At 41.1% G+C, this 26,407-nt stretch overlaps 1 protein-coding gene across 3 annotated transcripts in view; it reads left to right on the top strand.

Moving 5' to 3' along the window:
- Positions 1–14,232, top strand: part of LOC138972663 (vang-like protein 2) — a 44,459-nt gene extending 30,227 nt beyond the window's left edge. For all 3 annotated transcript variants that reach the window (XM_070345315.1, XM_070345316.1, XM_070345317.1), the window contains 3 exons: positions 1,206–1,618; positions 6,492–7,494; positions 8,925–14,232. In XM_070345315.1, the coding sequence (XP_070201416.1) occupies positions 1,274–1,618; positions 6,492–7,494; positions 8,925–9,352 (1,776 nt within the window). In that variant the 5' untranslated portion in view covers positions 1,206–1,273 and the 3' untranslated portion in view covers positions 9,353–14,232. The remainder of the gene's footprint in view (positions 1–1,205; positions 1,619–6,491; positions 7,495–8,924) is intronic.
- The last annotated feature ends 12,175 nt before the right edge of the window (positions 14,233–26,407 follow it).

Below are 26,407 nucleotides of genomic sequence, written 5' to 3'. Positions count from 1 at the left end.
CTGTCCCAGTGTATTAAGATTAGTTTGTGAACAGCAAAGGCTTTGGTGTGAACAATGGTTTGTGTGGCTGTACTTTTTGCAAGGTATCACAGTTATAGCACAAGCTTAATAGCCCAGTTGCATAATACATGTATGTGTCTTAGTTCTTACTGTAATGTTTCTCAACTTTTGTGATAAAGTGCTTTGTGTGTAAATTAACCATTGTTTGTATGGTATGCCAAATGTCGCAAATGATAGATTTAGTACATGTGCACAGTGGAAGATTTTTGCTTCAGAACAGAAGCCTTTTTCTTTTGTGAATAAGAATGGAGGGGGGGGGGGGGGGGGGAGATTGAGAGAGAGAGAGAGAGAGAGAGAGAGAGAATTAATTTAATTTGTGCAGGTGTATGTTAACTTGTTGCAAACTTAAGATTTCAAGCATAACAGAATTTATCACCAGAAAAGTTAATGACAGTTCTCTATAGAGAAAAAAGACATTGCGTAAAATTTCAATTTACAGAACTAATGCACCATGAAGGCCTGACGTAGAAGGAACACTGAATTCTTGACCTAGATACACTACCAAAAGCTTCTGCTGTACCTCCGTTTAGATTAGAAGCTGTTTGTCCATATACCCCCAGCTGAGCGAAAGCTCTTCAAAAAGCCGTCTCCCAACATTGTTCTCTCACTTTGCTAACATTATATTTCACCCTGTGAAAGCTTTAATGGCTTGACAAGGTAGGTAACTGCAGTCAAGTGTTGACACGAAATCTGATAGCATGTGCTGAGGAACTAAATGGTGTGGGCCTGCTTGCACAGTATAGATGATAGATAATCAGGATTGATCGGTTGGTTAGAAGGAACAGGCAAAACTACATGTACCTAGGGTGAATACTGATATCGTCTTTGCTCCATAGCTGGTTTTAATGAAATTGAAATAGATTTTTTTTCGAGTACGATTTTGTAGCTCAGACAGTTCTCATACCTACTGTCTGCGCCAGTGCTTGTGAGAAAAATTGGTTTCCTGTGAAGCTTTGTGTATTGGGTGTGTGTGTGCTTGTGTGTGTTGTTGAGGTACTGTTTCAACCAAAAAATATATAATTGGGTAACCTAACTTAATACTGCAATTGTGTTTTCTAGGCTTAGGCAGTACACTTTTTCAAAGTATGTGCATGCTTGTAAGGAGGACACAGAATTAACCATTACAGGCAATTTTTGTGTTACAGGTTGTTAAAACAGCAACGACGTTGTCTTGAAAGCCTAGCAGCAAACCATCAACACATCCACCACAATCATGGACGGATCCGAATCCGTTCGCTCCGGTCGCAGTGAACGCTCTGAAAGATCCCACCGTAGTCACGCTAGCAGCCACCACCATAACCACAACCGCAACCACCACCACCACTTCAACCAGGCAGTCCCCCCTCCCCCTGCTGCAACCTCCTCCCACCCCCACCACCGTCCATCTTCGTCGTCAAGCAGATCTCACAGTCGTCATGGCAGCAGTCGGGACAGAGACCGTAACCGGGACAGAGGAGATAGGGAGCGTGATCGTGACGATCGCTCTGTGACCATCAAGATGCCGGGACAAGAGTCGGACATGGAGAGCAGGAATATGGAGGAGCGTATAGAAGTTCAGGTAGGTTGTGCTTGCTTTGTCTTATGCCCCGGTCTCACATCTACGAATGTCACCCGACTTTAGGTAGTCGGCTGGAAGTCGGAAGAGGTCGGAGAGTTCGTGAGAATTAGCAATTTTGTTTTTGAAAAGTCGGTTAGTTCGGAAGGCCCTTCAGACTGTTTTGAACATGTTCAAAACAGTCGGAAGAGCCTCCCGACTCAGACGAATAGAAATTTGTCGGGTGGTTGTCGTAAGCGTGTCGGTTTAGTCGTAAGGCGATTCTGATTAGTCGTAACGGTAGTCGGAAGACTCGTAAGGGTGGTCGGATTTGTCGGTAGCATAGTGTCGTTCGGATTAGTCGTAATGGTGTCTGATTTGTCGTTAGGGCAGTCGTTAGCTAGTCGGTTTAGTCGTTACACTGGTCGTGAGAGTCGGCTATTGTTCGCAAGTTTTTCAGCTAATAATCGGGCCTGTCGTAACTGCAGTCGGAATTGTCGTTACTGCAGTCGGAAGTGTCTGGACACATGTCGGATTTGTCGGCCCTAAAGTCGGGTGGTTGTCGTCTGCTTGTCGGTTACATGGTCGGATCAGTCGTAAGGACAGGTCGGGAGTGAAATTTGGAGCCGAATTTGCATCCGACACTTCCGACCTAGCCGACATAACTATCCCCGACACTTCCGAAAAATCGTATATGTGAGACCCAGGCATTAGCTACCTTCTCACCTACAGTCTCTCATTTCCCTATTCGACACAAGAGTTCAAAGTGGCTGTTTGAATAAAAACATCATCGCAACTAGAAGTATTCATTGAAAACAGTCTTTTTGCATTGAAAGCTTACTTGTATGTTCTCTAACTTCATCAAATTATTCAAAAGGCTTGTAGTTATGTTATATGAAGTCTTATATCGCGCGCGTATCTCCAGACTCGGACTCAAGGCGCAGGGATCTATTTATGGGAGATGGAATTTTTTACACAAATGACAATACATCACGCATTCACATCGACCAGCAGATCGCAGCCATTTTGCCGCATATCCTACTTTTCACGGCCTATTATTCCAAGTCACACGGGTATTTTGGTGGACATTTTTTATCTATGCCTATACAATTTTGCCAGGAAAGACCCTTTTGGCAGGTTTCACAGTATTGTGTTCAGCAATTTACTATTTACACACTCAAATTCTACAAAATAAATGTTGGCACACAATTCAAAGGACATGTTTTTCCAACAAAGTGAGTTTGTTACAACTAAAAACAGTAAAATTTTTTATAGTCCTGGTCCTTATTTATATCTAAAAACCAGGCGCAAAGCGGCATACCCTGAAAACGCAAAAAAAGCAATACGGTCATCCTATGCATGCATATAGCTCATATAGCCAAAACCGTTGAAGATAGAAAGACATTTATTGAACAAACAATATGCCCCACATCATTCTTAACAAGTTTTGTTCTTGTAGTACATCAAAATATTGATTCTCAAATGAATGGTTTGAAAAAATACGACTTCCGGCAGACCTAGACCGTTTTGAAGGAAAAAACCGTCTTTTTTTCAAACCATTCCATGGCCATCAATATTTTCATATACATGTAAGACCAAAACGTGTTAAGACTGGTGTTGTGCATCTAGTTTGTTCAATAAATGTCTTTCTATCTTCAATGGTTTTGGCTAGATGAGGTAACAAGAGAAGGATATGGGCATTGGAATTACGTCAACATTTCGAGCATTGTCACAGATGAAACATTTACTGCAGGGTGCTCCTGATTAACAAACCGAGCAAAACTGAAAATTATTGAAGAGAAGACATGTCTGAACAGTTTATAAAGAGACAAGTTTGCAATCATTTGTAAACACCATTATTGTATGGAGGAGTAACTGTTCCCCTACCCCCTAAGAAGGTATTTCTGTCCGTCAACCACGTGAGCGATCGCCACAAATCGAGGCATCACTCGCATTTCAGTTTGGACACACCGGCTGATTGCAAATGCACAGTACGTGTTTCGACACTGAAACGTGACGATTGAGCGTCAAAATAGTTTCTTAAAACAGTCGAAAATGGAGTTAAATGTGACTTTAACACTCAGTGGCGATCGCTAGAGTGGCGATTGTTACTAGACGGACACTAGAAAACCTCAGAAAATGTAATTACTTTGCGATTTTTTTAACTGAAAAACTGTTGCGGTCTTTTTCTGTCGAGCGCGAGCGTCAACGTAAAACAACGTGAGGTCACTTCCTCCCCAAACGGTTAGTTTTTGAATGAAAAGAAAAATGTGGCGATCGTTACATTGTTTAGACGGACAGGATCGCAACTTTGAAACTCGGGTCACCGTGCCTCGATCAAGGGCAAATTGACCTCGGCAACATTATAACTCACTTCAAGGGTGCACAAACTTGTATTTACTGTATACAAAATTAGGTAAACTTGTGTTTTTGTCCTGTGAAATCACAATTAGTTTCGATGCTCTTGATATCGCTATGCGGACGGACAGATCCGAATCCCCATACATTTTTTTTGCGGAGCTAGTATAAGTTAGAATTTGTGTTATGGATATCGATTGTTGTTGAAAAACAATCATTTCAATGTGTTCTGGCACTCTCAACCACCACAGCATTGATACTTGTGCATGTGTGTGTTGGAATTTAGTTCTTTGTTTAGTGATGCTGTGGCAAAAGTAAATTCATCCGTCCGTATTTTGACGATCGCCACCATTCACACGCACATAAATAAACACATTATAAAAAATTTCAACTTTTATTTTCAAAAAAGTATTTAAACAACAACTAGTTTGCATGTTAATACAACAAATACAGCAGATTCTCACAGATATGGATTTAAAAGACTAAGCAAATCTGAGACTATCAAAATGGCCTAATACCATGAAACCTGCCTTTTGTCTTTAACGTGCACACCCCAATGTAGTGTACACGAAGGGACCTCGGTTTTTCGTCTCATCCGAAAGACTAGCACTTGAACCCACCACCTAGGTTAGGAAAGGGGGAAGAAAATTCCTAACGTCCTGACCCAGGGTCCAACTTGCAACCTCTCGCTTCCGAGCGCAAGTGCGTTACCACTCGGCCACCCAGTTATACCAAGTGCAAGAGTGTAAAACAGGTATACATGTTAATACAGACCTGGGAACCCATACGATTTCGTCGTATTTTATACGCCTTTTTGTCTAAAATACGATCAGTACGGTCGGCTGAAAAAAAATACGACGAGAAATATTCCTGGACTACTTTTCTTCACAAGCACATCCCTGTCATCCCGCACATCCCTGTCATTCCTGTCTATTGATTGGGGCACTGTGCATTTTAATGATTAAAAATAACTTTAAAACACGGCATTTGATCAACGATTACAGCTTTTGTCATTAAACATTGAAAGAAGTATTTGTTTTAGATGTATTGGTAAACTAAATTAACGGTGCAACGGACTCGTACGAGGTATATATATTTGAATCATCGATGTTCAAATGTTGTGTGGAGTACACTCATTTTTCTGAAAATACGCCAAGTTTGTTTGAGAATACTCCGAACACAAAACGGGGGTTACCAGGTCTGTTAAGGCCAAAAAGAAAAATATGTTTGTTTCCGGTAACCCGACCGACCCTATTTTTAAGCGCCGACCCTAAAGTGGTTTTTTCGCTTTTCGCACACACACACACAAAAAAATAAAAAATAAAAAAAATAAAAAAAATAATTGAAGTCAAGTACACTTTATTTAGTTTTAATATATCTAGGTCAAAAACATGTGCTAAATAATTGTAAGTAAACTAAGAAAGCGTTAAAAAAACAAAAAAAAAACGTAAAAAGACGTTAACAAAACGTAAGATTTAAAAAAAATAAAAAATAAAAAAAAGACCGACCGACCCTATTTTTTTCGGCGATGTTACCGGAAACAGACATATTCTTCTTTTTGGCCTGATAGCAGTCAAGACTGTCTACAGTGGAACCCCCTTTTAAGACCTTGTTTTCTCCGACTTTCTGTTCATAACCTCTGTAAAATTACCCCCATTTTAATTTAAGACTCCCTCCTTTATAAGACCTTGTTTTCTCAGACTTTCTGTTCATAACCTCTGTAAAATTACCCCCATTTTAAGACCCCCTCGGATCCTTTGTAAGACCTTGTTTTCTCCGACTTTCTGTTCATAACCTCTGTAAAATTACCACCATTTTAAGACTCCCTCCTTTTTAAGACCTTGTTTTCTCAGACTTTCTGTTCATAACCTCTGTAAACTTACCCCCATTTTAAGACTCCCTCCTTTTTAAGACCTTGTTTTCTCAGACTTTCTGTTCATAACCTCTGTAAACTTACCCCCATTTTAAGACTCCCTCCTTTTTAAGACCTTGTTTTCTGATTTGTGGAGGTCTTAAAAGGGGGGTTCCACTGTATTCTAGCCTTTGGCAGTTTGGTTACAAGGAAGACAGAAAATAAACCACATGTGTATTTGTTCTCCAAATCAAGAATAAAAGGCTATTTGATCACTGCCTCGCTGGAACTCTTGAGATGTCCAGCCACTAGAGTTTAAGACACCAAGTGACACCCAATCCACTTGATTCTTCACTAAGGCCTAAAAAAAGAAATAGGTGTGGTTACGGTAACCCAACCTACCCTATTTTTAGGGGCCGACCCTATAACTTTTTATTACATTTGTCAAAACAAAACAAAAAAACCCAAGAAAACGAGTGCAGAAAACGCAATGAAAGCGAAAGCGCTCGAGTTGCACACTTATTTCCCTGTCAAGTAGGTTTAATTTGTACACATTAGAACAAAAAAGTTTAAAAAAAAAAAGTGATTGTCTACCTTCCTACCCTATTTTTTTTGGCTATGTTACCGTAACCACACCTATTTTTTTTTGTTTTGTGCCTAAGTAACATTTCACTTTGTCCACTGCAGGTGATCCCCCAAGATGACAACTGGGGCGACAACACCACGGCCATTACGGGCAACACCAGTGAGACGGGATTCTCCATGGAGGACATGCACAAGTTCTCCTCCCCCAAGGATTTCTCTCCGGGCGTCGGCTTCAACTGTGTCCGATTCCTCGGCACGGCCGTAGCTGTCATCCTCTCCCTCTTCGGCTTTCTCACGCCCATCGCCATGGTGGTGTTACCCAGGCTCGACATCATAGACTGGAGTCAGCGGCCTGACGGTACCGCCGTGGACCAGTCACTCATGAAGACGTGTGCTCCTGAGTGTGAAGGCCTGCTTATTTCCTTCGCCTTCAAGCTGCTGATTCTCATGCTGGGGACCCTAGCATTGTTCTTCCGCCAGCCCAAAGCCACCATGCCTAGAATCTTTGTGTTCCGGGCTGTGGTGCTGTTTCTTGTCTTTGTACTGACCTTCGCCTTCTGGCTGTTCTACGGGGTGCGCATTGTGCGAGAGAAGCGCACGCAGTACTACGGGGTGGTTCAGTTTGCCGACAGTCTGGTGGACGGCTTGCTGTTTATCCACTACCTGGCGCTAGTACTGCTGGAAATCAGACAACTCCAGCCCCAGTTTGTCGTCAGAGTGACGCGCTCTCCTGACGGCGAATCTCGCTGCTTCAGCATAGGGCTGCTGTCGGTTCAACGTGCGGCAGTGACAGTGTTAGAACACTACTACCGTGACTTCCCAGCCTACAACCCCTACCTCGACATGGTCGGACGCCGGCCAGGCAAGCAGAACCTCACCGGGTTCAAGGTCTACGATGTAGACGCCAACGGGCCAAACCAGTCCATGAACCAGGGACGATCAAGAGCGATGTTTGCAGCGGCAGCCAGACGCAGAGACTCGAGTCACAACGACAGGTTTTACGATGAGCAGGAGTATGATAGGAGAGTGAAGAAACGCAGAGCCAGGTTGCTGGTAGCCGCTGAGGAGGCTTTCACTCACATCAAGAGAATGCAGGATGAACAGGGTAAGTGTAAGTGAATACATACATGTATAGAGAAAGGGGATGTGTGAGTTTTGTCTTCGGTATCTGAATGGCATGAAATCAATCTGTTCATTTTAGAACTAGTAGAGGGTTTTCTTCATATCGGCTACACTGGCTGTCGCTTCTCCTTGGTCTGTTGAGTGTTGGATTACCGTCTTTGGAACACTTTAATCTCATCATCTCTTGGTTAATTATCAATGCAACAGGCATGGCGGAAACATTGTTTTTAGGTTCATAATCATATTCATAATCATATGACATGATTATTCCAGTGCCAGGTATTCATGTGCCATCTCATGATGATATTGAAATGTTGCTAGTGTTTGTGTGTTGTTATGCTTGTAGAGTTCTGGAGAGATATAAAAATAATTTTATGTGCGGTCTTTATGTAGAAAAACAGAATAACCAACTCCCTTAACTTATCCTTACACCATCCTGATGAAGTCAGCGACTCTCGGACACAAATTTGATACAGAATTTCTTAAACTGGTAGCTGTTGTGTTTCCTTTTTGTTACATTTAGTCAAGTTTTGACTAAATGTTTTAACGTAGAGGGGGGAATCGAGACGAGGGTCGTGGTGTATGTGCGTGCGTGTGTGTGTGTGTGTGTCTGTGTGTGTGTGTAGAGCGATTCAGACTAAACTACTGGACCAATCTTTATGAAATTTGACATGAGAGTTCCTGGGTATGAAATCCCCGAACGTTTTTTTCATTTTTTTGATAAATGTCTTTGATGACGTCATATCCGGCTTTTCGTGAAAGTTGAGGCCGCACTGTCACGCCCTCATTTTTCAACCAAATTGGTTGAAATTTTGGTCAAGTAATCTTCGACGAAGCCCGGACTTCGGTATTGCATTTCAGCTTGGTGGCTTAAAAATTAATTAATGACTTTGGTCATTAAAAATCTGAAAATTGTAAAAAAATAAAAAAAAATTTATAAAACGATCCAAATTTACGTTCATCTTATTCTCCATCATTTTCTGATTCCAAAAACATATAAATATGTTATATTTGGATTAAAAACAAGCTCTGAAAATTAAAAATTATTATCAAAATTAAATTGTCGAAATCAATTTAAAAACACTTTCATCTTATTCCTTGTCGGTTCCTGATTCCAAAAACATATAGATATGATATGTTTGGATTAAAAACACGCTCAGAAAGTTAAAACAAAGAGAGGTACAGAAAAGCGTGCCATCCTTCTTAGCGCAACTACTACCCCGCTCTTCTTGTCAATTTCACTGCCTTTGCCATGAGCGGTGGACTGACGATGCTACGAGTATACGGTCTTGCTGAAAAATGGCATTGCGTTCAGTTTCATTCTGTGAGTTCGACAGCTACTTAACTAAATGTTGTATTTTCGCCTTACGCGACTTGTTTTGATATTTAACCAGCTCCCTGTGTGTTTTTCAGGTCCAGCCATTCCTATGGATCCCACAGAGGCAGCGCAGGCGGTGTTCCCCTCCATGGCCCGGGCCCTGCAGAAATACCTGCGAATCACGCGTCAACAGCCCCGCTACACCATGGAGAGCGTCCTCTCTCACCTGGCCGTCTGTATCTCGCACGATCTCGCCCCCCGTGCCTTCATCTCCCGATACATGTTCCAGGGGGCCGTCATCATGAGCGAGCGAGATTACAACTCCGTGGATCGCTGGGTGCTGGTGTGCGAACAGAACGTTGTGCGCGAGTTGGAGGACGGCATGGAGTTTCAGATGCGTCACGGCGATGTGTCGCTCATGTGCTACGTCAGAAAACTGCCGCATTTCAGCCTGACTGAGGAGGTGATAGACCCCAAGACCAACAAGTTTGTGTTGCGTCTCAACTCTGAAACGTCAGTATAGCAGCGAAGGCAGCATTGTTGTGGCTGTTTCTGTGTTGTGAATGTGAGACGTGAAGGACTCCAAGGATGAATGAGTTTGTCTTGCGTCTGAATTATGAAACAGTGCAAAGCAAGGTGCCGTGAGGGGCGGCGCGATTGTCATTGTCATAATTTGTGTGAAACAAGATGCGAGTGTTGTGGGAAACAAGATGCGAGTGTTGTGTGAAACAAGATGCGAGTGTTGTGGGAAACTTCGAGACCAATTCTGGCTTGTGCTGATGTTTGAGTGGAAAATGGAGTGCTTGAGAGCATTTGATTTATAGTCACAACCATGGTGTGAGTGAGAGCATCATAAATCACACATTGTTAGTGTTTACTGCCTTTACTGACATGTGACCATCGTATGTTTTACATATTTCACAATATCCCTTCTGTGTGTGTCTTTTAATGAAAAGAACTTGAGGCGTGTCTTCGAGTCTTGTGAAAGTAAGAAATGTCTCAGCTATGTTGTTTTTGCTGTGTTGTGTCGCTGCCTCTCGACTGAACTCTCACTCTCAGCGAAGGTTGTGTGTAAAATATCATGTCATCTGTAGAAGATTTCAGCTTAAGCTGGAAATGTACCTGTTTGGTATTGTACCTGCTGGCATGAATGTCTCGCTCTCGAGTAAACAGTGTCCCATGACAGACTGACTCAGACTCCATGTTCCTCTTGTCCTAAGATCCACTGATCTACGGTGACTGTCTTTCAGCCGTTGTCTGTTTTAACACCTTTCAAAACTTGAGAAGAACAGGAAATGCAAATTAAAAGATCTTTTTAATCATTATGTTAATTTTCCAGTGTATATTTATGGCATGCAATGTTAAGTGTAAAGTAAAATAAACAATGGTTGTACTTGCAGACGACTGCTACTACAGTACTAGTACTACTAGAAGTCTGCTACAGCTTTCGTACAAGTATGTGTTTTAGAGAAAATTCCCCTGCATGATTCTTAGAAGATGATCACGGTGTGGATGGTAATACCTTGGGCCTGCAGTTGGCAAAGTTCTGTGGTTTCCCAGTCAAATACAAGGCACACTGGAGCTAGTGGAGGCGATGTGTGCCTGGAAGTTCTGACATAATCATTGCATTGCCATGATCCGGAACGAGATTTTTAATCAGGGTTGCTATACGATGATTCCTGTGTGTTTCAGTGTGTATCACTGTATGTGTGTGCCCTCACACATATGAATATTTATTATTTATGGGCAGCGATGTCTGTGAAATCTTCAGTGTTGTTGCTGCTTAAGAAAAGAACAGGTTACAAGTTACTGCAGCAGGCAGAGAAAGAACCTTCGTGGTTGAAAACGACGTTAAACACCAAATAAAGAAAGAAAGAAAGGCAGAGAAAGAGAGATGTTGTTCTGTGTCACCAGTTGGCGAAAGTGAAACACTGAAATTTAATCTAGTTCAAAGCGTTACTGTAATTTTGGCATAATAGCCAGGTTTTTTTTTACAGTGGGAGAAAGGTTACACCACTGCCAAAAACTTCTGAAAACTGCTGAAACTTTTTTGACCCTTTCAGTTAATTTGCCAAAAAGAATAAATGCCTCGCAACATCCCTGAAGAGGATCTTTAAGTTGTATTGAAAGGTTACACTCACAGTGGTTTTACGCATATCCAGTGAACCACTCCCGTATTCATAGTTTTTGCTTCAGACAATTGCTCATGTATGAATTAGTATGCATGTTACACATGATAATTAAATAATCAAGAAAATAGATTTTGATTTTAAGATGGCCAGTTTCAAATGAGAATGTATGTAAGGACTTTGCCTCAGTGATTCCTTCAAGTGTTTGCATAGTGTGCTAGTGATTTGTGTTTTGCCACCCCCCACGGGTTAGGGAAAAGAATTTACCCGATGTTCCCCAGCATGTCGTAAGAGGTGACTAACGGATTCTGTTTCTCCTTTTACCCTTGTTAAGTGTTTCTTGTATAGAATATAGTCAATTTTTGTAAAGATTTTAGTCAAGCAGTATGTAAGAAATGTTAAGTCCTTTGTACTGGAAACTTGCATTCTCCCAGTAAGGTCATATATATTGTACTACGTTGCAAGCCCCTGGAGCAAATTTTTGATTAGTGCTTTTGTGAACAATTAACAAGTGGCTCTATCCCATCTCCCCCTTCCCCCGTCGCGATATAACCTTGAATGGTTGAAAACGACGTTAAACACCAAATAAAGAAAGAAAAGAAAGAAAGAATTTTGAGATGGCCAGTTTCAAATGAGAATGTATGTAAGGACTTTGCCTCAGTGATTCCTTCAAGTGTTTGCATAGTGTGCTAGTGATTTGTGTTTTGCCCATTCATTATGATTACTCTGGAATCAGACTTCTGAAACAAAATCAAAAACAAAGTCAGAACAATACATAGCTTGTCTTCAGAGAAAAACCTGCACATCAGTGAAAAACAAAATGCATTTAATTTTTCAAACTGTGAGGCATTAGCTGGTTTTCTTCTCCTTTTTATTTTTATTTGTTTTAATGATTTTGTAGACAAAGCACTGCTATGCTGTGTCATTTACGTTCAAGTTTTCAAACTTTCCTGTGAATTTTAACACATTTTGAACTTTTAGATTCTGAAACTATGCCTAAAAGAGAAGAAAGTAAGTGGTATTTCATAACATTCTGCATCAAGTTGTATTATCAATGTCACTTTTATGGTGAGCCTTTGAAAAATAAACCACACATTTGTCATGAATTTATTACACATTTTACACAATCATTCTAGGTTGTTTTTAATCACCGACTACACTTTGTGAACGTTTTGATACTGCATTTAAATCACCAACATTGTGACACCGACAGCTCTCAGGCTTTAACTAAAGAGGTTGTGCAAAAGTTTTCAGACTGGATTTTATCTTTTCCTGTTTAGTCTTGCATGTCTTGACTGTTCGCTTCTTGCCTGCTGAACATGAAGAGAAATCTCAAGTGAGTGTGTCTAATGCATTACCTATGCTGGTAAGACGGAAGTGTGAATCTGCCTGCTATTGAGTGCTATTTTTTCTGGCTCTGGCTGATCGTTTTTAGTTGTTTTGATGTTGAACATGTTCAGTCATTGTTTTAGGATACAGTTACATCTCTTAAGGCCCCCCGCGGGTTAGGGGGAAGGATTTACCCCTCCCTGGTCCCCCCGCGGGTTAGGGGGAAGGATTTACCCCTCCCTGGTCCCCCCGCGGGTTAGGGGGAAGAATTTACCCGATGCTCCCCAGCATGTCGTAAGAGGCGACTAACGGATTCTGTTTCTCCTTTTACCCTTGTTAAGTGTTTCTTGTATAGAATATAGTCGATGTTTGTAAAGATTTTAGTCAAGCAGTATGTAAGAAATGTTAAGTCCTTTGTACTGGAAACTTGCATTCTCCCAGTAAGGTAATATAGTGTACTACGTTGCAAGCCCCTGGAGCAAATTTTTGATTAGTGTTTTTGTGAACAAGAAACAATTAACAAGTGGCTCTATCCCCTCTCCCCCCTTTCCCCGTCGCGATATAACCTTCGTGGTTGAAAACAACGTTAAACACCAAATAAAGAAAGAATCTCTTTAAGTAGGCAAGCGTAACATTTTGAATCTCCCTGCAGGTGAAACATTATTAAACACAAAGCATGAAGGATGAGAAGTAAATCACTAAATGTGTAGATCTGATTTCTCTGATCAATGGAAAGTCGAATAAAGGTGTATTTTTTAATCTGCCGTACCTTATTCTTATTTGTCTTACTTTCTACTATGTTCTGTTATTTATTTACTGATATATTAATATTATTAAAGTACTTTTTGACAGCTTTTGGAGCTGATTGATGTCAGTCGCCTTTGTACCAAACTGTCAGCCTGAAAAAAGTAATATTTTTGTACCAAATAAATGAAAGGCATCAAATTCAAAACTTAAATAACTCATGTGGCATTTTTTGGCTGAATAAGTCTTCTTGCTCAGTGTTTGGTTGTGAGGATACCCTGCCTGCCTTATTCACTTTTAGGTTATAAAAAAGGACGGTTTAGTAATGATACGACCAGAGAAAACGACCAACAACTCCAGAAAAGAGTTCAACTGTGTTGTTTGTCTTTACAGAGGGATTAGGTCTGTTTTGTTCAAGTCAATTCTTGCGGCATATATGTCCATGGAACAATGAAAATAACAGCAGTATGGATTCCAGTATAATTTCTCTTGGCGTACTGTAAAAGTGGAATGAATGTGAAATACATGTGTCAGGAATGGAACCATGTGGAAACTGTACAGTCTGTGTCCTTGGATTCTGTGTGAAGCCTCCATTTGTAAAAAAAAAAAAAACATGCGCATAATGTTGGTGGAATATCATGAGCAGTACTTGTAAATATGTGCAAGTATAAACTCTGATGTGTGAGCTGAATTGTGTACATAGGTGATTAGAGGTTCTGTTCCACCCTGTGTGATTGTCTGTCTGTCATTCTGGCTCGAAAGATGGAAGGTTTTCGTCATAAAGACTCATATTCATAATCATGTGTTCTCATTCACTTTTCGGTTGATTGCGTACCCCCCGCGGGTTAGGGGGAAGAATTTACCCGATGCTCCCCAGCATGTCGTAAGAGGCGACTAACGGATTCTGTTTCTCCTTTTACTCTTGTTAAGTGTTTCTTGTATAGAATATAGTCAATGTTTGTAAAGATTTTAGTCAAGCAGTATGTAAGAAATGTTAAGTCCTTTGTACTGGAAACTTGCATTCTCCCAGTAAGGTCATATATTGTACTACGTTGCAAGCCCCTGGAGCAATTTTTTGATTAGTGCTTTTGTGAACAAGAAACAATTAACAAGTGGCTCTATCCCATCCCCCCTCTTTCCCCGTCGCGATATAACCTTGAACGGTTGAAAACGACGTTAAACACCAAATAAAGAAAGAAAGTTGATTGCGTTCTGGATATTATCGGTATCTCTTGAATGGTAGATACTGCATTGGCTGTTCTGTATTTTAATTCTGTATTTATTTTATTTTGATGTAATTCATCATATCAATTATTGAAATGTTTTCTCTTTCTTGTCCCATCTCATGTATTCTGTAAATTTCAAGTTCATTTCAGCTTCTTGCCTCCACCCCACTACTCTCTCTGTCGCCCACTCTCAGGCAAATACAATGTATTCTTTTTTAAGTACAAAAAACATGCTTTTTTAAACCTTTTTTTGTTGTTGACGGAATGTATGGGTGCTAATTTTATTCAATCTTATCTTTCTATGATTTTACATGCGAATTGTAATAATGCAATGGAAATTATGCAAACAAAATCTGCTGGTGTGAAGAATTCCTTTATTTAATTCCATTGAGGTTTTTGTGTGAGCAGTGTGTCAGCAAACATAACATGAAGAATGAGTGATGCAGTTCCTTGAGATTCTGCTTGTGCTGCAACACTGTTCAATACAGATTATTTTAACATTTTTTTGTTTATTTTTTGTATGTTTTTGTTTTTGAGTGTGACTTACAATTTACACTTACAAGCGAACAAATTGAAAAGTATAATGTTAGGGCTTCCTTGGTCCCATGAAAATGTGACGGCTGTTTGATTTTAATTTTAGTAGGTAATCCAATTTGGATTCTGTAACTGCGTGAGAATCGCCTAGTTCACACAGGTCGCCAAAACACTGTCTTGAAATTTATTGCCCATGTTATTTTAAGTTTGGTGTAAATTCTTTCCTGTCATTGTAAACCACATGTGTAAGTTTTCACTGTTTTACTGCCTTCGCATTTAAAAAAAATACTGTTTAATTTTTCTTGTTCTTGTAAATGAGTGTTCGGCAAGCCCAAATGAAACTGGAAGCATTTGAAATGTGTTTTTGAGTACATGTAATTTAAAATCATTGTCATCATCTTTGTACGTATGTGATGTATAAATTTCAACATTAAATTTTTTAAGTCAGAATTGTTTTCCTTTCATGTATACAAGTGTTTGTGTGTGAGTGAGAAAAAGACAGAGAGAGAGAGGGGGAGAGTTCCAATAAGTACGCATAAAATTATGGAGTCCGGAGAAAGCTTGTATAAAACAGCATCCTCAACATAGCAAGCAAAGAAACAAAAGAAAACAGGCATGCATACACACCACACACTATTTGTGAACCACTAAAAGTGGATCATGTCAGAGTGGAGCTCCAGTAGAAGGGAAACAACTCTTCCTGGGATTTTATGGCAAGCTCAAGGGAAGTACAGTCTTCTACTCTTAGCTTGTTGCATGGCTGCACAGGTATATCATCTACATAGAGAATATTACATGACTTGCTGTGTCGTACCAGATTTACACGAGTTGTTCACTATTTGAAAAAGCAAGGAGTGTAAATCTGGTACGAAACAGCAAGCCATGTAGTATTCTGTTTATCGTACATACTGTACTTACAAGTATTTTACTGAAAATGTCCTGCAGTCGAGGCAGCTAAATTTAAGACGCTTGTTTTGGAACCTCGACCTCTTCCAAAGCCTCATGCAATCTATTACGTCAAAGTAAAGAAATGTCAGTCTGAAAGTGTGGCGTGACGTGTTAGTTCTAAAAATTCGAGGGTAATTAGCGAGCGCAATTTTTTTCTTCTATAATGACGTTTGTCTCGGTGACTTTGGCATAAGCAGTGGAAAAACAAAGTTTCTTGGAGTTTTGCTGTCTCATACATACTCGCACTCACTCAGACAGTAAAAGGAAACAAGCAACACCGATAGCATTGTAATGTTCTTCATTATCAAATAAAATAATAAGCATGCATCATGAGATGAGATGAGACAGAAGTTAAAATGGCAACACAAGTTAAAATGGCATCACAAGCAAGTCCTTTCGACAATGCAAATAATGCAGGCATAAACAGCGCAGACATACTTATTTACAAAAGGCAGGACCAGGTACTAAAGAACTTATATTCACAGAATTTCAATTACAAACATATCTTTTATGTGTATAATAAAGAATGTTTGAAACCTTCTAGTGCAAAACTTATGAAACTGAGGATAAATTTGCGGAATGTAGCACATGTACCTAAAAAGGTGCTGCAGCAAAATGTGTTCTGCAGTTAAAACTGTTTCTGAAAAATTTATTTTTGCATTTACTTTCGCAGTTACAAGGAAAATGATACATGAATGAAAAAACTGTTGGAAACATTTTGTGCAGCAGTCAAAAATCATTTAAGTTCAGAGAAAAAAGGGCTTCAAGACAAACAGAGAAAGTGTATATTGATTATTTGATACATGTATAAATGTGTCTCCAGGAATGTTTTGTTTCAATCTTGTGTCGATACTATTTAGTTCTGCCTCGTTATTAGCCATTGAGTATAACTGTTTTATCATCATTGCTTTGTTGTTGTTCTTTGGCCATTTACGTTGAATGACTTGTTATACATTGACATTGATAGTTTTATTCTTCTTCTTCTTCGTCGTTCGCTGGATAGTTTTATCATAAGAACCTTTTTTAATTCCTATTAACTCGATGTTCTTTAACTATATTTATACATAAATGCATATTGTAAAGCAGTATGCATTGTTAGAGGATTTTTTAGTAGCAGTGTTTAAATGTCGAAGCTGCTTTTCCCATTTTTACCCAAGAGACCGACTGTATATTGTGTTATTGTATTTGTCAGACTTGATTGTACCAAGTCCCTACACATGTTGTAATGCGGTTAGAGCCAAATATTTTTGTTTTTTGTAAGGGATAGGTGCAATATAAATACACTTTATTTATTTATTTAAAGGATTCAGAAAAATTAGACAGAACAAAAAAGAAATATAAAGCAGGTGAAAACATGCAACAGAACGGAATAGAAAAACCATATTACCATTTCCTCTCCTGCAAATCACACTTGTTGCTGTTGCCTATAGATCTACACAAATAATGCTACAGCAAATAGTCTTTTTAACCATTCCAGTAGATGTAGACTATATCCAATACCTTGAAATGACCACAACTACTAATACACCTCAAAAACCTATTCTTTTCTAGTTCCTGACTACTCTTACTTCACTTTCCAAAAATCTATTCTGACTTACGCCTGAGCTAATTGCATGCTACCAGATACAAAAATTCGAAATTCTAGCTAGCTCTGTAACATGCGAAGAAACAACCCCTCTGTGTCAAGCCTTCTGCATTACTATATTATCAGCAAACATTACACAAAAGTTATGAAAGCCAGTAATTTCATTTTTAAATATAATACTGCATGAAACATTCTCTGTCTCTGTACGAAGGATATAACAAAAAAATATCATCAAACCTCTAATATGATAGCATATAATAATATGCTATTATCTGCTGACCCAATCAACATGATCAAACTATTGGCTTTTAACTATCACAACGGAACTACAATTAAACTTAAGTATAATACAGTACAGGAAAGAAATACAATCACAGAAAAACATGGTGGGGGGGGGGGGGGGGGGCGTGCGTGCTGAAAGAATACATGAAAACGGTGCGTAGCAGCAAAATGCAGTGACTGTCTTAACAAGAGGCGAAGCTTTCAAGGCTCACGTAAGAAATCGACAAACAGTAACACAAACTCAATCACTCCGTCACACACACACACACACAGTAAGCATAGGTGACACTGTGCAAGAAAGCGAGACACTAGATCTAGATCTGTCTGTGTGCATGTAGCCTACTTACAGGGACACGACTGCCAACTAGTCTCGGCCCGCTCAAAATAACAATGACCGAGACTTTCAGTAATTCCTTCGCGTGACGTCTAACCCTCTTGCGTCATAATGTGACGTCTTCAAATGACGAAATGTTAAAGTTTCTACCACAGACATACACACGCACACACGCACACACACGCACAGACAGACAAAGTTACGATCGCATAGGCGACACTTACGTGAGCCCAAAACTTAGTAATCAAACCAAGAAGTGCATGTAAACACACCCAACGAAACAGACACAAAATGCAAAGTGACCTGAACTGAGTATCAACAAAGTCTGGAATGTCAATATGTTCATGATATGCTAAAGCATCTTTGGTACACACTGAAGATATATGAGGGGTCGGTCAGTGCATCTTTGGTACACACTGAAGATATATGAGGGGTCGGTCAGTGTATGTTTTGTACACACTGAAGATATATGAGGGGTCGGTCAGTGTATCTTTGGTACACACTGAAGATATATGAGGGGTCGGTCAGTGCATCTTTGGTACACACTGAAGATATATGAGGGGTCGGTCAGTGTATCTTTGGTACACACTGAAGATATGAGGGGTCGGTCAGTGTATCTTTGGTACACACTGAAGACATATGAGGGGTCGGTCAGTGTATCTTTGGTACACACTGATGATATATGAGGGGTCGGTCAGTGTATCTTTGGTACACACTGAAGATATATGAGGGGTCGGTCAGTGTATGTTTTGTACACACTGAAGATATATGAGGGGTCGGTCAGTGTATGTTTGGTACACACTGAAGATATATGAGGGGTCGGTCAGTGTATCTTTGGTACACACTGAAGATATATGAGGGGTCGGTCAGTGTATGTGCATGTAGCCATAGACAGGCGGGAACATTCAGGCTTTGTGGACTAGAATAAAAGTGGAGAAAATCTTAAATGTTTCCATCAAAAACAATAAACCAACAAAAACAAAATAGACAAAAAAAAGACACATCCGGAGAAAAATGGGGTCCACACCGTATAAGCCCAGAATAATCCTTCACGACACTGAATGAAACAAAAAATAAATCAAACCTGGAAGAAACGAAACAAATTGTCACTGCATTCAAAAGAATTGCCAACAGTACACTACTTGCCAAGCTTCTAACATTTTACACAGTTACGTACCTCAGGCTAAACAGCAGAACCAGATACTGCTAAATACTGGCTGCACTGCAAGATTACAATAACTCTGCACTCAATTCAAATTGAACATCATATATAAAGCTAACCAACTGACCATATTCATGACTCTGTCGCCTTGCCCTTTACTCTACATCATATATAAAGCTAACCAACTGACCATTTTCATGACTCTGTCGCCTTGCCCTTTACTCTACATCAGCGATTGACCCAGTAATTATCAAAATGGGATTTTCTTTACAAGAACAAATCCTAGCTGTCACAGAAACCAGTCATTCTGTTACCACACCCAAGCAAACCAAGTCTGAAGCACAGTGACTGCATCATCTTCTTTTCTTCTTCTTCGGTGTTTGTGGGCCGATACTCCCATGTACACTCCTGTTTTTGCATGAGTGGATTTTTACATGTATATCCGTTTTTACCCCGCCGTTTAGGCAGCCATACGCTGCTTTCAGAGGAAGCATGCTGGGTATTTTTGTGTTTTTATAACCAAACGAACTCTGGCATGGATTACATGATATTTTCCGTGCGCACTTGGTCTTTTGCTTGCGTGTACACACAAAGGGGGGTAAGGCACTAGCAGGTCTGCACATACGTTGACCTGGGAGATCGGAAAAATCTCCACCTTAACCCACCAGGCACGGCCGGGATTCAAACCCACGACCAGTTGGTGCGATCCCTAGTACATTCATAGTTTGAAAACTAAAAGCAATTACCCCTTTCCAAAATTAGCACACACCAATAAAAATGTTCAACAAAAGGAGGAAAATGGGGTTCTGTAAAGAGCTGCATCACAAATACTACAGTGGGCGGGGATGTAGCTCAGTCAGGGCGGGGATGTAGCTCAGTCAGGGCGGGGATGTAGCTCAGTCAGGGCGGGGATGTAGCTCAGTCAGGGTGGGGATGTAGCTCAGTCAGGGCGGGGATGTAGCTCAGTCAGGGTGGGGATGTAGCTCAGTCAGGGTGGGGATGTAGCTCAGTCAGGGCGGGGATGTAGCTCAGTCAGGGTGGGGATGTAGCTCAGTCAGGGTGGGGATGTAGCTCAGTCAGGGCGGGGATGTAGCTCAGTCAGAGCGGGGATGTAGCTCAGTCAGGGCGGGGATGTAGCTCAGTCAGGGCGGGGATGTAGCTCAGTCAGGGCGGGGATGTAGCTCAGTCAGGGCGGGGATGTAGCTCAGTCAGGGCGGGGATGTAGCTCAGTCAGGGCGGGGATGTAGCTCAGTCAGGGTGGGGATGTAGCTCAGTCAGGGTGGGGATGTAGCTCAGTCAGGGTGGGGATGTAGCTCAGTCAGGGTGGGGATGTAGCTCAGTCAGGTCGGGGATGTAGCTCAGTCAGGGTGGGGATGTAGCTCAGTCAGGGTGGGGATGTAGCTCAGTCAGGCGGGGATGTAGCTCAGTCAGGCGGGGATGTAGCTCAGTCAGGGCGGGGATGTAGCTCAGTCAGGGCGGGGATGTAGCTCAGTCAGGGCGGGGATGTAGCTCAGTCAGGGCAGGGATGTAGCTCAGTCAGGGCGGGGATGTAGCTCAGTCAGGGCGGGGATGTAGCTCAGTCAGGGCGGGGATGTAGCTCAGTCAGGGCGGGGATGTAGCTCAGTCAGGGCGGGGATGTAGCTCAGTCAGGGCGGGGATGTAGCTCAGTCAGGGCGGGGATGTAGCTCAGTCAGGGCGGGGATGTAGCTCAGTCAGGGCGGGGATGTAGCTCAGTCAGGGCGGGGATGTAGCTCAGTCAGGGCGGGGATGTAGCTCAGTCAGGGCGGGGATGTAGCTCAGTCAGGGCGGGGATGTAGCTCAGTCAGGGCGGGGATGTAGCTCAGTCAGGGCGGGGATGTAGCTCAGTCAGGGCGGGGATGTAGCTCAGTCAGGGCGGGGATGTAGCTCAGTCAGGGCGGGGATGTAGCTCAGTCAGGGCGGGGATGTAGCTCAGTCAGGGCGGGGATGTAGCTCAGTCAGGGTGGGGATGTAGCTCAGTCAGGGCGGGGATGTAGCTCAGTCAGGGCGGGGATGTAGCTCAGTCAGGGCGGGGATGTAGCTCAGTCAGGGCGAGGATGTAGCTCAGTCGGTAGCGCGCTGGATTTGTATACAGTTGGCCGCTGTCAGCGTGAGTTCGTCCCCACGTTCGGCGAGAGATTTATTTCTGTCAACTTTGTGTGCAGACTCTCCTCGGTGTCCGAACACCCCCGTGTGTACACGCAAGCACAAGACCAAGTGCGCACGAAAAAGATCCTGTAATCCATGTCAGAGTTCGGTGGGTTATAGAAACACGAAAATACCCAGCATGCCTCCTCCGAAAGCGGCGTATGGCTGCCTAAATGGCGGGGTAAAAACGGTCATACACGTAAAATTCCACTCGTGCAAAACACGAGTGTACATGGGAGTTTCAGCCCACAAACGCAGAAGAAGAAGAAGAAAAATACTACAGTAAAAAACAAATGACTATTTGCCCAGTATAGATACAGTATTATCACCATGAAGTCTCAGGGCCCTCCAATAATTCACATGAATATGTAAAATGTAACTGAAGTTCTCTCTTGCAAAACGAAAAAAGAATAAAAAGCCTTTATTTTATCAGACCATGCACATTTCCTATTAAAAGATATAAAGCTGTATGCTATCCAGACTGATGACAGACATTTTTTAACGTCAAATACTGAACCAGTGAAGAACATACGCATGTATACACATACATACATGCATAATGAGAAACATGCAAGGTGCAGAAACACACAATAAGTAACATCATTTTCTTTTTATTAACAAAATATGGAAGCAAAACCAGTTGCAAAAGTCATGGCAGATATGTACAAACACCATGCAAAATCAGTTGAATATCATATCTGTGTGGAGCAAACGTTTTTGTGAAATTCTTAGCAATGGCATCACAGACATTTCATCACATACACCTGGCAGCATCAGCATATTGCAGTTTTGTCTCCCAAGCTTGTCATGAAAATGACAAGGAATGTACAAGCTAATTTACAACATGCAAAACAATCGTCACGCAAAAGCAGTTGCTGCAAATAATTAAAACATATTCCCCCGAAATCGGCGTATGCTGCCTGAAAGGCGGGGTAAAAACGGTCATACACGTACAACTCCACTTGTGCTTAAAACACGAGTGAACGTGGGAGTCTAAGCCCATGAACGAAGAAGAAGAAAAAGATTAAAACATATCCGAGAATCATTATCAAAATTTTGGAGGATGAACGTCGTTTTTTCGTTTCACAGCTTCTTTTTCTCTCACATGCCAGTGGACAGGTTTTGCATGACTCTCACTTACTGTTCTTTACTTTAGAGAGCTTACTCCCCCTTGTTTCTTAGATGTCAACAAAAAATTCTGCTTTTTTCAAGAAGCACTGAACCTTTACTGTGGATAACTGATTAAAACAGAACATGTGGATATGTCAGGTTCAAACAAGCAATTGACATTAAAGAAAGTCATCAGTTTGTTTCAACCCTTTCAAGAACATTTTTTAACTGTGCGATGTTAGAACGAAGAACACTGATGCTGATATGTGAGCATCAAAAAAGGCCTTGATATTCAGCAATGTTTCTTCCAACTGCCTGTAGTTGACCATAACAATGATAAGCATTACCTGGTATCTCTTCATCTTGTTTGTGTAAAGTCACATAACAGTTCTCAAGAATTTTCAAAAATCCCTTTCTTTTTCAGTTAGTTCAAATACCGTATTTTCCGGGTTACAAGGCGCTACAGCGCATAAGGCGCACCCCTTTCTTTTAAACAAAAATTGTAATCCAGTCACCCATTGGGAGCAGGGGGCCGATAGGGCGCACCAAAATTGAAAAAGTATACCGGTAACAAACGGTCGAAGAATGAAAATAAGCCGCACATCAAAGGAAGAATACAGAGTGGAAATGTGTGTGCTCTGTGTGTGCGGCGAGATCAAAGGCAGGTCCATTGTGATAGCTGGGTTGCCTTGTTTATAGACACTGACCTTCTTCCCAGGGGTCAATGACCCAGTTTTAGCTATGAGAAGTGGTTCCCCTGTCATATCTGAAAGAGGAAACACTTCCTGCACCGGGGTCAGTGACCGAGTTTAACCAATGGGGCGGTCTCTTTGATGTCTTGAGAGGAAACTTGGTCAGGGTAGTACCTAGTAGCTGAAACATGCATTATCACAAGTTGTTTGACTGGTACTCAGGCGGTCTCTTTGATTTTTTTCGTATTCCATACACGGATTAGGCGCTTCGTTATACAAGGCGCAGGGGTCAAACTCGAGGAAAAAAGTCACGCCTTATGACAGGGAAAATACGGTAAACACTTTGCCATTTTTGAAGTTTGGAAATATCCAGCCAATCAAACAAATAAAAAATGATTTGGAAAGCAAAACTTAACAGTAAATATCACACTTTATTGCCTGTATTCTACACTGAGATTTCTTGATGTTTTCAGATCACAAAAACCAGATTAAATCACTGAAAATGCAACTGATATGTGCGGAAAAGTCAACATAAAAAAAGATGAAAAAGAGAATACATTGGAATGGGGACTAAGGAATGCATCATCCAAAAAAGTTCCACGGTGCCATAAATGGTATGCCCTGAATAAAACGGTCAATTGTTGTCTGGACAACTGCCTGCCTCTGCAGGCTTACAAGCTTTCTGGAACAAGCAATGTAGACCAATCACACAGTAATCAGGTAATGAACAGGTTCCACCACTTTACACCAAAGCCAACATACAAGGCAATAAGCACAAGCAGAGCATTTAAACAACTTTGCACCAATAGACAAAATTCATCTTTTTTCAAACAATGGAAGGTTAATTACACAAATGGCTCCACATTCCAAAAGAAATGATTTAAGGAAAAAAAGTGCAATGCTAGCTCACTTACATAAAGAGCTGTACATTCCAAAGGTGATAATTACAGCGTAAACATTCCCAACATCAAAATGATGATTTCTAAATGCAAACATTCAAAAGTTTGGCCGTTTCTGCATTGGCACAAAAAATACTGAACTAACTTTCTTTCTTTTTTTGGTGTTTAACGTCGTTTTCAACCATTCAAGGTTATATCGCGACGGGGGAAAGGGGGGAGATGGGATAGGGGAAAGGGGGGAGATGGGATAGAGCCACTTGTTAATTGTTTCTTGTTCACAAAAGCACTAATCAAAAAATTGCTCCAGGGGCTTGCAACGTAGTACAATATATGACCTTACTGGAAGAATGCAAGTTTCCAGTACAAAGGACTTAACATTTCTTACATACGGCTTGACTAAAATCTGTACAAAAATTGACTATATTCTATACAAGAAACACTTAACAAGGGTAAAAGGAGAAACAGAATCCGTTAGTCGCCTCTTACGACATGCTGGGAAGCATCGGGTAAATTCTCCCCCCTAACCCGCGGGGGGAACATCCCTTATGACCATGAAAGCTAACAAAGTGATTTTGGTGACTCAATGTCTGATTGACTGATGCAATGAATGGATGGAAGAATACTTTTATTTACCGACTAGTTTTACATCGTGTAATACTTGTGAGTATTTGCTCTGAAAAATCAAAAACCCTTAATGGAACAAGTTTGTGGGTAGGAGTTGCCAGACAACTATTCAGAAAAGTCAACCTAAAGTTTATGTATAGTGATATATATTCGGAAAACACTGCTGATATCTGCCTTAAGATTAATCAGCAAAAACTGAGATTCACCACTTCTAGTCAACTACTGAGTCTAGTATATAAAATTCAACACAGCAGAACAAAATGTGACTGCACAAACATGTTTACGTTTCTCCTTTCAAAGTTCTGCAAGTCAACCAAGTTTCTGTAGTTCTCGGGATAAAGTAAAACTCTGGTGAAGGTAGACAATGGCAGCAAATTAAGGCTTTTAAAGGAAACAGACACCAGCCAGCATTACAAAATATATATACAATCCGGAGGAAATAAATGCCATCAACTCAACACCCCTGGCTCAAGAAAAGCCCCCCCCCCCCCCCCCTCCCCCCAACTGCCTGTCTTACACATACATGCATACACAAAGCGCACTCTTCTCGATCAAAGGTCATCACAGTCACTGTACCAGCAAAGGTCATCACAGTCACTGTACCAGCAAAGGTCATCACAGTCACTGTACCAGCAAAGGTCATCACAGTCACTGTACCAGCAAATGCAGAGCCAGAAATTGTCTCTTGTGTTGCACAAATTGAGACTTAAAGTAACACAGATCTTGCTCTCTCCATAGTCGCAAAATGACCCAAAATCAAACCATCATGGACATGCTAACATTGAAGAGATTCAAAAGCCTTAGCTTCTTTCAAACATTAATAAGCACAAACAGCAGTTTGTTCATCCTTAAGATGACCATCTTCAAGCATCTCATCATCAAGCAATGTTAAAGTTCAACTCTTGAATTGACCTGCACTGGCTTTATCAAAGCAAAAGCGGTGCAAAGTACATGAACAGGAATGCATCATAGAATTAGAAAGCAAGTACAAATACAAGCAAGTGTAGCAGGGCATAGCACAAAGACTGTGGCACAGAATGGAATGAACTTCTGTCTGTCATGGAGACGTGTGTACACATCTCATCATCAAGGCCATCCAACAGCTGTCTCTCTGGCTTTGGGGTTGCCGTACACAACTGAGAAAAGCACCATTTAACCAAAATACTTCATGTGTCAGGGTGGTGTAAGAATTGACATTCCTTACAATAAGCAAATCTAACGGAGATTGTCTGGGTTAAGTGTACAGATCTACTTTCTACTGGCTTTCTCTAGTGTAAAGCTATGTTTGAGTTTGACCAGGGACGGATGTATGGGTAAAGCTGAGTGAATCTAGCTGGCAGCATTCTGATGTTCTACATTCCAAGGTTGTTGTCATGGACAGCTACATTTACTTCAATGCAAGGTTAACTAAATCAAGCTAAAAAGGAACTGTCCATATGAAACTGGAACAAGGAGAATGTAAGTACATGTACAGTGAAGCCCCCCCCCCCCCCCCCCCCCCCCTTAAAGAAGACCCCAAAATCTAAAACCTTACTTCCAAGACCCTGCTTTCTCTGATTTTCTGTTAAAACTGTCTATAACTTACACATCTTTATTTTAAGACTCCCTCTCTCCAGCGGCCTGATTCTCTCTGATCGCTAGTTGTCTTTATTTTAAAAGGGAGGATCCACTGTATCAGAGAGTACATGAAGAATGTTTTGGCACAGGGTAGGCTTGAGGTTCTAGATCTATACACTGAGAAACAAAATTCCCATATAAAACAAAGCTGATGGATGGAACAAGAATATCAGATCAACTCTAGCGGTTTGAGGTAA

Source organism: Littorina saxatilis, linkage group LG8, assembly GCF_037325665.1.
Source record: "Littorina saxatilis isolate snail1 linkage group LG8, US_GU_Lsax_2.0, whole genome shotgun sequence".
NCBI lineage: Eukaryota > Metazoa > Mollusca > Gastropoda > Littorinimorpha > Littorinidae > Littorina > Littorina saxatilis.
Note: the sequence above shows the minus strand (reverse complement) of the source record. Positions and strands in the feature narration are given on the sequence as shown.